The sequence below is a fragment of the Amphiprion ocellaris genome, chromosome 22 (assembly GCF_022539595.1).
Source record: "Amphiprion ocellaris isolate individual 3 ecotype Okinawa chromosome 22, ASM2253959v1, whole genome shotgun sequence".
In the NCBI taxonomy this organism is placed as follows: domain Eukaryota; kingdom Metazoa; phylum Chordata; class Actinopteri; family Pomacentridae; genus Amphiprion; species Amphiprion ocellaris.
Genome location: NC_072787.1, coordinates 26,802,315 through 26,815,581, shown reverse-complemented (window position 1 = coordinate 26,815,581; position 13,267 = coordinate 26,802,315). Strand labels below are relative to the sequence as shown.

General features: G+C 40.3%; 1 protein-coding gene across 4 annotated transcripts in view; it reads right to left on the bottom strand.

Moving 5' to 3' along the window:
* Positions 1–7,665: 7,665 nt before the first annotated feature.
* Positions 7,666–13,267, bottom strand: part of LOC111570644 (nebulin-like) — a 74,317-nt gene continuing 68,715 nt past the window's right edge. For all 4 annotated transcript variants that reach the window (XM_023273515.3, XM_055007089.1, XM_023273513.2 and 1 more), the window contains one exon: positions 7,666–12,617. In XM_023273515.3, the coding sequence (XP_023129283.2) occupies positions 12,441–12,617 (177 nt within the window). In that variant the 3' untranslated portion in view covers positions 7,666–12,440. The remainder of the gene's footprint in view (positions 12,618–13,267) is intronic.

Genomic DNA, 13,267 nt, shown 5'->3' with positions numbered 1-13,267 from the left:
GGTTGTTTCTTCAAACAGTTCCTCTTTCAATGTTCTGGGTTGCACTATGAATTGATTTACTAATAACTCTTTTCTCAAAACTGCTTCCCTCATAAAGTCTACTAATAGTTGAAATCATTGATCAAACTAATGTTACCTTCTGATCACCACTAACTATACTTTTCAGTGAATACAATCAAAGTTTCTGGTACATTTCTAAATAGCACACAGGTGAACATCTCACCAAAACTCAAATGGATACTCTAAATGTGAAATCAAGACTCATGTTCACAACTTTTAAGGCTTCGATTAAACAGAAATTTCTAACTAACAGAGAAGTACTAAGACACTTTGCACATTTCAGTCCTCACACTATCTGACATTTCAAACTAACAGACAACTACACATGGACATAGAAGACACGAGTCCTTGGACTATCTCAAGGTTCTAGTTTACAGACAGCTACTGTGAAACTTCGAAAATTTCAGCCCTCACACTGTGTGAAAGCTCATCTCCTCAGGACTCAAGAGGTCTGTACACTTAGAACATCTTGGAAATCAGGGTTCAACCCTCCAGCACAAAGCCTAAAGTCCAACCTCCTCACAAAAACTGTCGAGTCCAAACTCAAGTTAAAAATTAAAGCTGCAAGCAGCTTGTCTTTCTCTACAAAACTCCTTTATGATAAAATAAAATCTTTGCGCTCTTTGCGCTCTTTGCGCTCTTTGCGCTCTTTGCGCTCTTTGCGCTCTTTGCGCTCTTTGCGCTCTTTGCGCTCTTTGCGCTCTTTGCGCTCTTTGCGCTCTTTGCGCTCTTTGCGCTCTTTGCGCTCTTTGCGCTCTTTGCGCTCTTTGCGCTCTTTGCGCTCTTTGCGCTCTTTGCGCTCTTTGCGCTCTTTGCGCTCTTTGCGCTCTTTGCGCTCTTTGCGCTCTTTGCGCTCTTTGCGCTCTTTGCGCTCTTTGCGCTCTTTGCCTTTTCCAGCAAATCCCTGGTTTTGCAGGAACCACCCTTCAACTCCAATCCACTGACACTCCACACCACAGACCACAACCTTCCCACTCCGCTATCATCCTCCGCAAGGTTCCCAGTGGGGATTCGAACCGTGACCCTCCACATGACAGACACACAACCTATGTGTGAGCTATCTTTCACACAAGGTCCCTCGTGGACTTTGTTGTAATGATGGTTGAAAGAGGTTGTCATACAGCCAAAGTATGTATATATTGTAAATAAAGCTGCTGTAACAATGTAAATTTCCCCTGGAGTGGGGAGAAATAAAGAACTTTATCTTATCTTTATCTTATCTTATAAAATGTCAAAAGAGCCCTGGGCTGGATTCAAACCAAAAACCTCCTGGATGAGAGGCAGATAACTTACCACTGCACTATCCTTCCTACTGGGTGTAACTGTTAGTTTTCGTAAATGATGGTACACAAAACTATTAAGGAGGTGAAGATAATAAAGGTACTAAGGTGGATTTCAACCGGGGACCTTCAACATGCCAGGCAAAAAACTTACCTCTACACCACCTGTCCTACAAGATATTGCTCTAACTTTGCTTAAATAATGCTAGCAATTAGTACTGGAGCATCCAAAGGACAAATAAAAAGTGTGAGTGGGGATTTGAACCATGGACCTTTAACATGTGAGGCACAGAACTTAGCTCTGCACCACATTTCCTACAAGGTGTTGTTGTAAATTGGCTTAAATGATGGCATCAATCAGTACTGGAGCAATCAAAGGACAAATAAAAGGTGTGAGTGGAGATTTGAATCATGTGAGGTACAGAACTTACATTGTAGGTCTGTTTCTGAGACTGAATACACCCAATCTCGTCTGATCTGCGAAGCTAAGCAGGGTTGGGCCTGGTTAGTATTTGGATGGGAGACTACCTGGGAATACCAGCTGCTGTAAGCTTTTTACTTCTCCTCACAACCTGAACAAGACACTGCTGGTCATTCACTAGAGACAGCTATCAACTAAAACCTCTTGGTTTCTTTATTATACACTCTATGAGGTGGATAAGCTGCAGCTCATGCTGATTTATTGCTGCTTCTGGTTGGAGCCAAAGAACAAAGGCTTCACCTGTTGGAGCAGCTGATGTCCTGCAGCCTCTTCACCACAGAAAGCCTCTGACAGCTTCAATTCTTTACACTCTGACTGCAAGACACCAATCACATAGGAACATATACATGTGTGGAACAAAGAGCTGAGCTGACACTCAACATGTGTTTGACCATTTATTGATAAAGACATTCAAACATGTCTAGAGATAGAACACCAACGCACGGTGTAAGAAAGGTCAGAACAGACTTCACCTGCTCAGGAAACTGAGGTCCTTCGGGGTGCAGGGAGCAATTCTGAGGACCTTTTATGGTTGTGTGGTGGTATCAGCCATCCTGTATGGAGTGGTCTGCTGGAGCAGCAGCATCACGGCTGCAGACAGGAAGAGACTAAAGAAACTGGTTAAGAAAGCAAGCTCTGTCCTGGGCTGGTGTTAGACAGGAGGATGATGACAAAGCTGTTGTCTATCATGGAGGACATCTCCCACCCCCTGCAGGAAACAGGACCATCACCGGCAGCTCCTTCAGGGACAGACTGCTTCACCCACAATGTTTGAAGGAGGTCCTTCCTTCCTGCAGCAGTCAGACTGTGTTCAATCAAGCCTGCTCCCAGTAGTTCAGATCACCCATGAAGTAACTGCAATAAAATGTAAATAAGTCAATATGTGCAATTTCACAAGGTTTTTTTTTTTTTACAAGCATTTCTATTTCTTCTCTAAGGAGAAAGCATCTATTTATATCTGTGCACTGAGTGCTGCTTTTCTTTTTACTTTTTTTCCTATCTGCTACTGCCACACTGAAAATTTCCCCACTGCAGAATCTACCTATCCATCCATCTATCTATGGTCCATCTACCTCCCTACCTATCTATCCATCCATCCATCCATCCATCCATCCATCCATCTATCCATCCATCCATCCATCCATCCATCTCTCTCACGGGTGTGGGGGTTGATTCACCTGTTCTCAATCACCTTAATCCACAAAGGCCCGGTTCTTCATTCTTCCGCTCTCTGCCAGACCAGAGACTTTGAAACCAGAACCTTTCTCCTACAATTAGTCTGATTTCCCCTTTTTGTTTTCACCTTGGTTTAGTTATCCTTTCTGTGTTGGTTTTAGTTTCATTCGTTAAATAAACTCCTTGTAATCTTTGACCTGTGTCTGCAGATGTCCTGTGACACCAATGATCCCATCTGATATTTAGCATGTTTTCAATTATTGGTCCCATTTCTTAAAAAAAAAAAAAAAAAAAAAAAGCCCCCTGAAATCTGATCAGATAAATGAATGTGAAACTACTTTGGGTCTGCTGCAGCTGCCTCCCTCTGATCTTGTTCCTGCCCACAGCACAATCTGATCAGTGAAACACTGAAGGACAACTTCAGCATGTAAAACATAAATAAGCAAAGGCTGCAACTCGTGATTATTTTAATTTTAACTTAACTTTATGTGCTGTTCAAAAACTTTATTTTTTCTGCAAATGTGTAGCGATTCCAAATCTTGGTTATTGATCTCCTTGATTACAAAAAAAATCTGTATCGACCCGGAAAAAAAACAAACATGTCAGGCACCCTATGATGTTAACTGTTTGCCTGAATGTTTTTGTTTAAAATCCTCAGTAATAACCTTTGACTGGTTGCTTTTAACCCTGTAAAACTCACTGCTGCAAAAATACAACATCAGCTTATTTTTTAATTACTATTTTCTATTATATATATCTGAAATAAACCCTAATCTGGGGTCTGACAGCAGCGTGAGGTCAAAGAAGCTGCCATCAGCTGCTGCACTTCTGTCCGTCCAGCAGATGGAGCCATGGAGCTGCAGTGAAGTGAAGAGCAGCACAAGGCAACCACCACTTCCATCCACTGACGCATTCAATTTGACTGACGCTAATGTTTTATTGACTTCCAACCACTAAACCAATAAAAGCTGCAAGCAGCGTTGGACGGGTCCTCGCATCCGAGCGGCCCGACTGGCCCACGCATATCCACCAGGAGGCGCTGCAACTGAGAGAGTAAAGTTTCAGGCAGATTGGAGCATGTACAGGCTACTTACACAGCACTTCCTGTTTCATGGCGAGAAATCCAAAATGGCCGCCAAGTGGTGCAAAGATGTGATTAGGGCCGGAGTCTGATCATACATGTAAAATTTCAGGCAGATTGGAGCATGTACAGGCTGGTTACACAGCACTTCCTGTTTCATGGCGAGAAATCCAAAATGGCCGCCAAGTGGCACAAAGATGTGATTAGGGCTGGACTCTGATCATACATGTAAAATTTCAGACAAATTGGAGCATGTACAGGCTAGTAAGACAGCACTTCCTGTTTAATGGCGAGGAATCCAAAATGGCCACCAAGTGCCACAAAGATGTGATTAGGGCCGGACTCTGATCATACATGTAAAATTTCAGACAAATTGGAGCATGTACAGGCTAGTTAGACATGACTTCCTGTTTCATGGCGAGAAATTCAAAATGGCCGCCAGGTGGTGCTATGACAGTGAGTCTATATCGACCTATGGATGTGATTAGGGCTGGACTCTGATCACACATGTAAAGTTTGAGGCAGATTGATGCATGTCCAGGCTAGTTAGACAGCACTTCCTGTTTCATGGCGAGACATCCAAAATGGCCGCATTCTGCTGGTCACCATGGCCACACCGTCAGACTGTTGCAGAGTATTTTGATAACCTTTGATCAACCATGACTGGTGTCCATCCTGACCAAATTTGAGCTCTCTCGTGGTTACGGTGTTTGAGTTAATAGCTTTTTAAAATGTCCAAAAATGACAAAATGTCCAAAATATGAATCATATTTCAAAATGGCCGCATTCCGTGGCTCGCCATTTCCACGCCTTCAGACTTTTGCGGAGCGTTTTGATAACTTTTGATCACCCGTGATTGGAGTACATCCTGGCCAAATTTCAGCTCTCTTGGAGTTACGCTGTTTGAGTTTATAGATTTTTAAAAATGTCCAAAAATGACACAAAATTGTCCAAAACATGACTCATAATTCAAAATGGCCGACTTCCTGTTGCATTATGGGTAATGATGCAAGAGGCTTTTTTGTGCGTCTTGATGAGTTACATATGTGTGCCGAATTTCAGAAGTCCAGGTCGAACGTTGTCCGGGGGCTGAATTTTCGTAATTTTCTAGGGGGCGCTATTGAGCCATTTTGGCACGCACGCGTGCCATTCCCCTAAAATATCAAATTTTTCGCCAGTCCTGATGTGTGTGGCGATTTTCATGCGTTTTCGTGTATGTTTAGGGCGTCAAAAATGTGTTTTCCCCGTCCGTAGAAAAAAGTATAATAATAATAATAATAATAATAATAATTCCTAGGGTTTCAATAGGTTCCTCGCACCACTTCGTGGTGCTCGGACCCTAATTAAAACAGTAAGGTTAAGGTTCTGTGTTGTCAGTAGTCCTGAATATCTGCTGAGTCTCTGAAGTTAAACTGGAGAAAACAGTAAATCTGCTGTCTAGTCGTTAACATTGTTTAATGACTGATTCACATGTTGTAGTACGTATTCCTGCAGTGTAGACTGGAAAAATAAACTCCCAGAATATGATCAAAGTAATGACGAACCTCTGCTGTTGATGCTGATACTGTGTTGTCTGTCTTCATCTCAGGTGTCTCATGTTCACTGTGAGGATCTTCTGAGTGAAGCCAGCAGAAGGAAAACCTCATCTGGTTGTGAAGAAGGAGACTGAATGGACGACATCCTCAGTGAACCACTTCCTGTTTAACTTTCACTTACAGAAGGACAGACCAACTCTCAGCAGTTTATTATTCTCTGTTCTTAGTGTTCACAGGTTCCATTTATCACCTTTAACTTCATCTCTACTGTTGGAGCAGAAATACAATATAAAAAGTCCATGTTATTTATAGCAGATATGCAGCATTAAAACATCAACACATTCAGGGCAGGAGCTTCATTATTACCTTTATTGCACATTTAAAAACTACATTATTTAACAATTGTGAACTGTAAAGATGTGTAAACACATGTAATAAATGGATGAAATAAACAATGTGTTGCTGACAGTGAAGTGTAAATACTGAACAGTCACAAGACAAGTTGTATTATGAAGAGAGGAGCTGAATCTGCAGCACTATTGTTATTACTGGAAGGATGAGGAGGACATCAGTGCTGCTCTTCCTCACAATGATGAAGGACAAAAGACTCTTCAGACAACCACAGCTGGATGTTCATGTTCTCTGGAGCTCTCAGTCCATCAGACTAGATGTTCCCAATGATCCAGACCAAGACTGGAAGGAAAAGACTAACAGTGAGAAAAAGATCTACAAGGTTCTTTCAGTCCAACTGCTGGAACATTAAACTACTACTACTGTTCATCATTACTTTGATCATATTCTGGGAGTTTATTTTTCCAGTCTGCACTGCAGGAATACGTACTACAACATGTGAATCAGTCATTAAACAATGTTAACGACTAGACAGCAGATTTACTGTTTTCTCCAGTTTAACTTAAGAGACTCAGCAGATATTCAGGACTACTGACAACACAGAACCTTAACCTTACTGTTTTAATTACATTTAGGTTTTCTAAACGTTACATTAATGTGAACCAGCGTCTCCATGAACAGTTTTATTAACTAAATGTACCACATTACACTGACACAACACACTTCAGCTGTTTACATGAAACACAACACAAACATCGTTAGCTTAATGCTACGTTGGCTTAATGCTACGTTAGCTTTAATCAGGCTACTACTGAGCAGCTAGCTCGGTTAGCATCGCTAATTCACATTAAAGCTAATATTTACTGGATGCTAACTCTCTTCTCTGGTCAACACACACACAAATAAACTCCATCGACATCCGGAGTGTATGGAACACATTATATCTGACACTACAGGTGTATATGAAGTGCATTAAAACTGGCACCAATAAGAAAATAAACATTAACTTACTGAACTATCAGAGCCCTTTCAGTGTCTGCTGGTAGAATCAGCAGAAGCGCCACGGTGCCATCACTTGACTTCAGCCGTGCTAGGAGCTGCCGTCAGGCAGGAATCCTGTGATCAGGTACGACTACCCACCTGGACAGAAAGCCCCGCCCAGAGCCATTTGATTGACAGCTCAGTCCACCAAGTGAAAGCAGAGTCTATATTGTCTTTATTTTTACTTGGTGGACTGAGGAGTGCCAAAAGGAAAAGGCAAATGCAAAACGGAAAAGACAATGACAAAATCGAAAAAAAAGAGAAAAGGGAAAAGCAAAGACAAAATTTTCCTTTTTATTTATTTATTTATTTATTTCTCTTTATATTTCCACATTTATTTATTTCTCTTTATATCTCCACATTTATTTCTCTTTATATCTCCACATTTATTTCTCTTTATATTTCCACATTTATTTCCTTATTTATTTATTTTTATATTTCCACATTTATTTATTTATTTCTCTTTATATTTACATATTTATTTCCTTATTTATTTATTTATTTATATTTTATTGTGGCACTCCTGTGATTCCATACACAATGACTCTGTATATAAGCAATTATTAAATATGTGAATCCTTATTTACTTACAGAATATGAAGTATTAATGACAGCATTTATGCATGTTTTGTGTAAATAAAAGAAAAAGAAGTTTCCAGAAACAGCTGATTTGTTTTTATTTGTCTCACATGTAACACACTGCAATTATCATATGGCAAAGTAACAGAACTGATTGATATAATTTCAATGTGTAAATAAATTTAGTATAACCTGTGAAAACATACAGACTACATATGAAAAAACAAAAAACTTTACAGGGGTGACATTAGAAGCAAAAAAAATCCTCAATGCGTGAACAAAAAAAGGATTTATAAATTTTCCAAAATCAACACGTGAATATTGAGTAAATAAATTCTATTGCATCTAGTATTCATGAAATCACACATACAAAATACAAAATGCTCTGCAGCTAAATGACAAATCATGGCTGAGTGAAGGTTTTATTCAGTACATGACCGGGATGCAATCCACACGGCAAGACCACAAACCCTAAAAACACAACTTACTGGGTACAGACGAGCAAAAGAGGAAAATAAATCTTCCCAAAAAACACAGACGGGAGCCCGAGTATCAAAATAGTGTCACAGAAATCTCACGTTCTCACACAGTCTGTTCAGGATTCAGTCCAGGCTTTCTGCTCACTGATGGTTAACCCTCCTGTTGTCTTCATTTATGGGCACCAAAAAATACTGTTTCCATCCATCCATCCATTATCTAGACACTACTTAATCCTCACTAGGGTCATGGGGGGGCTGGAGTCTATCCCAGCTGACTCAGGTGAAGGCAGGGGACACCCTAGACAGGTCACCAGTCTGTCACAGGGCTACATACAAAGACAAACAATCACTCTCACATTCACACCTACGGGCAATTTAGAATCATCAATTAACCTCAGCATATTTTTGGACTGTGGGAGGAAGCCGGAGTACCCGGAGAAAACCCACACATGCACAGGGAGAACATGCAAACTCCATGCAGAAAGATCCCGGGAAAGCCGGGACGCGAACCAGGGATCTTCTAGCTGCAAGGTGAAAGTGCTAACCACTACACCACTGTGCAGCCCCAAATATTGTTTCTGAGTCTGAAAAAAAATTCAAAAATTCAGCAAAAAAATGTCTGAAAATTTGCAAAACCTTCAGGAAGAAAATTCTTGTAAATATTTTCAAATAAATGAGTAAAAATCTTCCAAAAAAAATCCTAAAAATATCTAAAGTGATTCCATATATATCAGTAAAACTTCTAATATTTTCTTTAAGAACATTCACATAAAAATCAACCAAAATCCAGTGAAATTCTCTGGATTTTGGTTGATTGTTTTGTGAATGTTCTTAAGAAACATTTTTAACATTTTTTTTCCCCATCAAAAAATGTTCAAAGATTTCTCAAAAATGTTGAAAATGTGGACATCGGAAGTTTCACTGTGAAAATAGATTTTTCCCCCACATTTTCAAACTTTAAAACGGGTCAATTTGGACCCACAGGACGACAGGAAGGTTAAGTATTCTGGACAGCACACAACTTTTTTATTCATAGCGAAAAAAAAAAATCAAAAATAAAGGACACACTTGATACGAGGAACAGAAAAACACAGTGCATTAGTAGAAGTCCTTCACAAACACGGAGGTTAGTGCTGCTGTTTAAAACTGAAGCTGTGGTCTTCCTGTCGTTCAGAAAACTAAACAACACTCAACCTGAACATGGATTAAAACTCAGGATAAATAAATGATTAAACTCCAGAGATCTGTTAGCTCGTTATTGTCTTTTATTCCTCCACTCGTCCTTCCTTTGGTTGTATCAGTTCCAAGAAGAAACAGAATTTTCCTATTTCCTCCTCATTCTGCAGCTCGTCTCCTAGAGGCAGAAAGCACGTCATGTTCTGCAGGTTTCTTATTGTCAACAAATCCCATGAAAAAAAGACCAAAATCAAGCTCTTAAGTGTATTATTTCTAAATTAACAACCAAAAACAACACTTCAGAAAGACTAAAGATTTAGGCCCCAAAGTAGACAGTGCAAAAAAAATGAATCCACTGCGTGAACATGGTTCTAAACTGAGTTGAGAACAGCAGAACTTTCTCCATTTTAAACCTGTGGGCTGTTTCTATCTTCATGTCTTCATCGTGGCTCCACATGGAAAAGAAATGGAACTGAAAAATCTGATTATAAGACCTCACAAAGATGGGAAAGGCTCCAGGAAGATCAACTAAAACCCAGTGTCGGCATTAATCAGGAGGTCTAGAGGAGTCATAGTTCCACTAATCATTGCTGCTCCTCCTAAAATGACTCCAGACAGTGAACTACTTCCACCATCCAGCTGTAAAAACAGCTGCTTCAGGACATCAACCTCTATGACATATGACAAAAAAAACACCTTTGCTATCTGTATGGTGCAAACCTTTGCTGAAGAACATGAAAAGGAGCCTGATGGATGTTGGGAGTGCATTCTTTAGCCAGATGAGATCAGCATTTTGGTGTAAACATGGATGGAAATACAATGCATGCTCCTGACAGTGAAGCATGAAGGCATGTTGTGTAACTTTGTGGTTATTTTGTGTCTCTTTGCAGTCATTTTTCGTGCTTTGTGGTCATTTTTTGTCTCTTTCTGGTCATTTTGCATCTCTTTATGGTAATTACTCATGTTTTGCGGTAATTTTTTGTCTCTTTCCGGTCCGTTTGTGTGTCTCTGTGGTCTTTATGTGTCTAGAAATACCACAGTGAATACATACTCCTGACAGTGAAGCTGGATGCGGGAGTGTGATGATTTAGGGCTGCATGAGGCTGCAAGGGGAGATGACATTTATAGATGAACCATGAATATCTGTGGATGAACCAAAATACTGTCAGACAAGACGACTCTCAGTCTGCAGAGCTTGAAGACGAGGAACATTCCAGCAGGAGAACATCCAGAGAACATAATCACGCTGCACTGAGTTCCTGCCATTGGGTCTGCATTTATAAAACAGCATCCACATGTGGTGCTCTAGAGAGGATTTGTGACGGCAGCATGTGTTTTTAACCCTCCCGTTGTCCTCATTTACGGGCACCAAAAAATATTGTTTCCTTGTCTGAAAAAAATCCAAAAATTCAGCAAAAAAATCCCCCAAATTTGGCAAGAAAAATCTTGTAAATATTTTCAAAAAATGAGCAAAAATCTTCCAAAAAAATCCTAAAAATAGCTAAAGTGATTCCATATATATCAGTAAAACTTCTAATATTTTCTTTAAGAACATCCACATAAAAATCAACCAAAATCCAGTGAAATTTGCTGGATTTTGGTTGATTTTTTGTGTGAATGTTCTTAAAATACATTTTTAACATTTCTTTTTTTCCCCATCAAAAAATGTTCAAAAATTTCCCAAAAATGTTGAAAATGTGGACATCAGAAGTTTCACTGTAAAATAGATTTTTTTTCTCCACATTTTCAAACTTTAAAACGGGTCAATTTTGACCAGTAGGACGACACGAGGGTTAAAACTTTCTAGAGCTCAGGGGAATAAACATACATGGAAAATACCTGTTAAATGTTTTTTTCATGGAAGCTGTTGTAAGAAAAATAACTTTTCCAAAGTTTCTATTTTGCTTTCACTTTACTGTATGTTTAATTCCTATTTTTCATGACTTCCTTCTTTCTTCATGCACCCGTCCCTCCTCTAGCTGTAAATTTTGTTCTAAGTTATCAACAGCATGCTTGTTTTCTCTCTTTATCCGGCTCTCCTCTCCTTCACATCCACCTTTAGGTAAGAAAATCTCCCTCAGATCAGTCATGACCTGATACCACCGGCCTGTGATGTTCAGTGCATTCCAGTTCTTATTTTGTGGTGAAGAATTACATGGAAAAATGCCTTTCAGCATCAGCAAAAGAAGAAGAAACAAGCCTGTCTGTTAGAAGTTAAAATGCCTCTAATCAAACCACAGCCTTCCCTCTACATGCATTTCTCTCTCCTTTCTGGTGGATTTTTCTGCATGGGATTGTTGCCAGAAATTAATATTAACTGTTAAAACATTTGACATCATTTTCTGCTTTTAAAGAGCCCATATTCTGCTTTTTTTTTGCGCGGGGATTTTTCAACTTTCCTTCGTGTAGCTGCTTTTCTGTGCATGTAGAAGGTCTGAAAACTTAGAAAGTCCAACAAAGGAGCTCCTTAGAAGAATGAAATGCTTCGTTTTAAGTCCAGGTTTATCGTCCGTAACTTACCTACATCACCATGTTGCATATTTGCATTAAACCTGTTTGTGTCTCTTTGTGGTCATTTTGTCTCTTCATGGTCTTTTTGTGTTTTTTGTGGTCATTTTGTGTCTCTTTGTGGTCATTTTGCGTCTCTTTGTGGTCGTTTTGCATCTCTTTGTGTTTGCTTTGCGTCTCTTTGTGGTCTTTTTGTGTGTTTCTGTGGTCATTTTGCATCGCTTTGTGGTCATTTTGCATCTCTTTGTGGTCATTTTGTGTCTCTTTGTGGTCATTTTGTGTCTCTTTGTGCTTGGTCTAACCAACATTTACAACTTCCTCATGCAGCTGACCAATCAGAGAAGAACGGAAATTAAAACGGAGCATTTCAGACAGAAGTTGTGCTTTAGTAATGTACAGAATGAGAGGAACAATGTGTGTTTTTTAACATTAAAGCACGTAAAGATATTCTCACTGATCCCAAAAATATGATCATAAACCTGTAACTGTGCAGAACATGAGCTCTTTATAATTCACGAATAAAACTTCTTGTGCCACTGAATCTTATCTGCATATTTCCAGTTTTCCAGTGGCAGAGAAAACCTCAAATACATGAATGAACCCTGAAATGCAAAGAACATCACCAACATCTGCTGCTGTAACACTGCGGGTGGATGTTTTCCTGTATACTTCTTCTTCTTCTCTCTTGCTGCTTTAGTTGCAACACTCCACGTAGTTTGCCGGCAGCATCCCGGACTTGCCGGTCCTCTGCACGGTGCCGTACATCCAGCCCTCGTCGATCGGCTGAGCGTTGATGATGACGTCGCCGTCCCTGAACGAGACCTCGTCGTGATCCTGAGCCGCGTAGTCGTACAGCGCCCGGTAAACCCGCTGCACAGAGACACGAAGAGACACGAAGAAACCAAAATAAAAAGACACAAAGAGACAAGAAAAGATGCAAAGAGACACAAAGAGACAGGAAGACACATGAAGAAACCAAAATAAAAAGACACAAAGAGACAAGAAAAGATGCAAAGAGACATGCAGAGACACACAGAGACATGCAGAGACACACAGAGACACGGAGAGACATACAGAGACACACAGAGACACACAGAGACACACACAGAGACACACAGAGACACACACAGACACACGCAGAGACATGCAGATACATGCAGAGACACACAGAGACACGCAGAGACACGCAGAGACACGCAGAGACACACAGAGACACACACAGAGACATGCAGAGACACACAGAGACACACAGAGACACACACAGAGACACACAGAGACACACGCAGAGACATGCAGAGACATACAGAGACACGCAGAGACATGCAGAGACACACAGAGACACGCAGAGACATGCAGAGACACACAGAGACACGCAGAGACATGCAGAGACACACAGAGACACGGAGAGACATACAGAGACACACAGAGACACACACAGAGACACACAGAGACACACACAGACACACGCAGAGACATGCAGAGACATGCAGAGACACACAGAGACACGCAGAGACACGCAG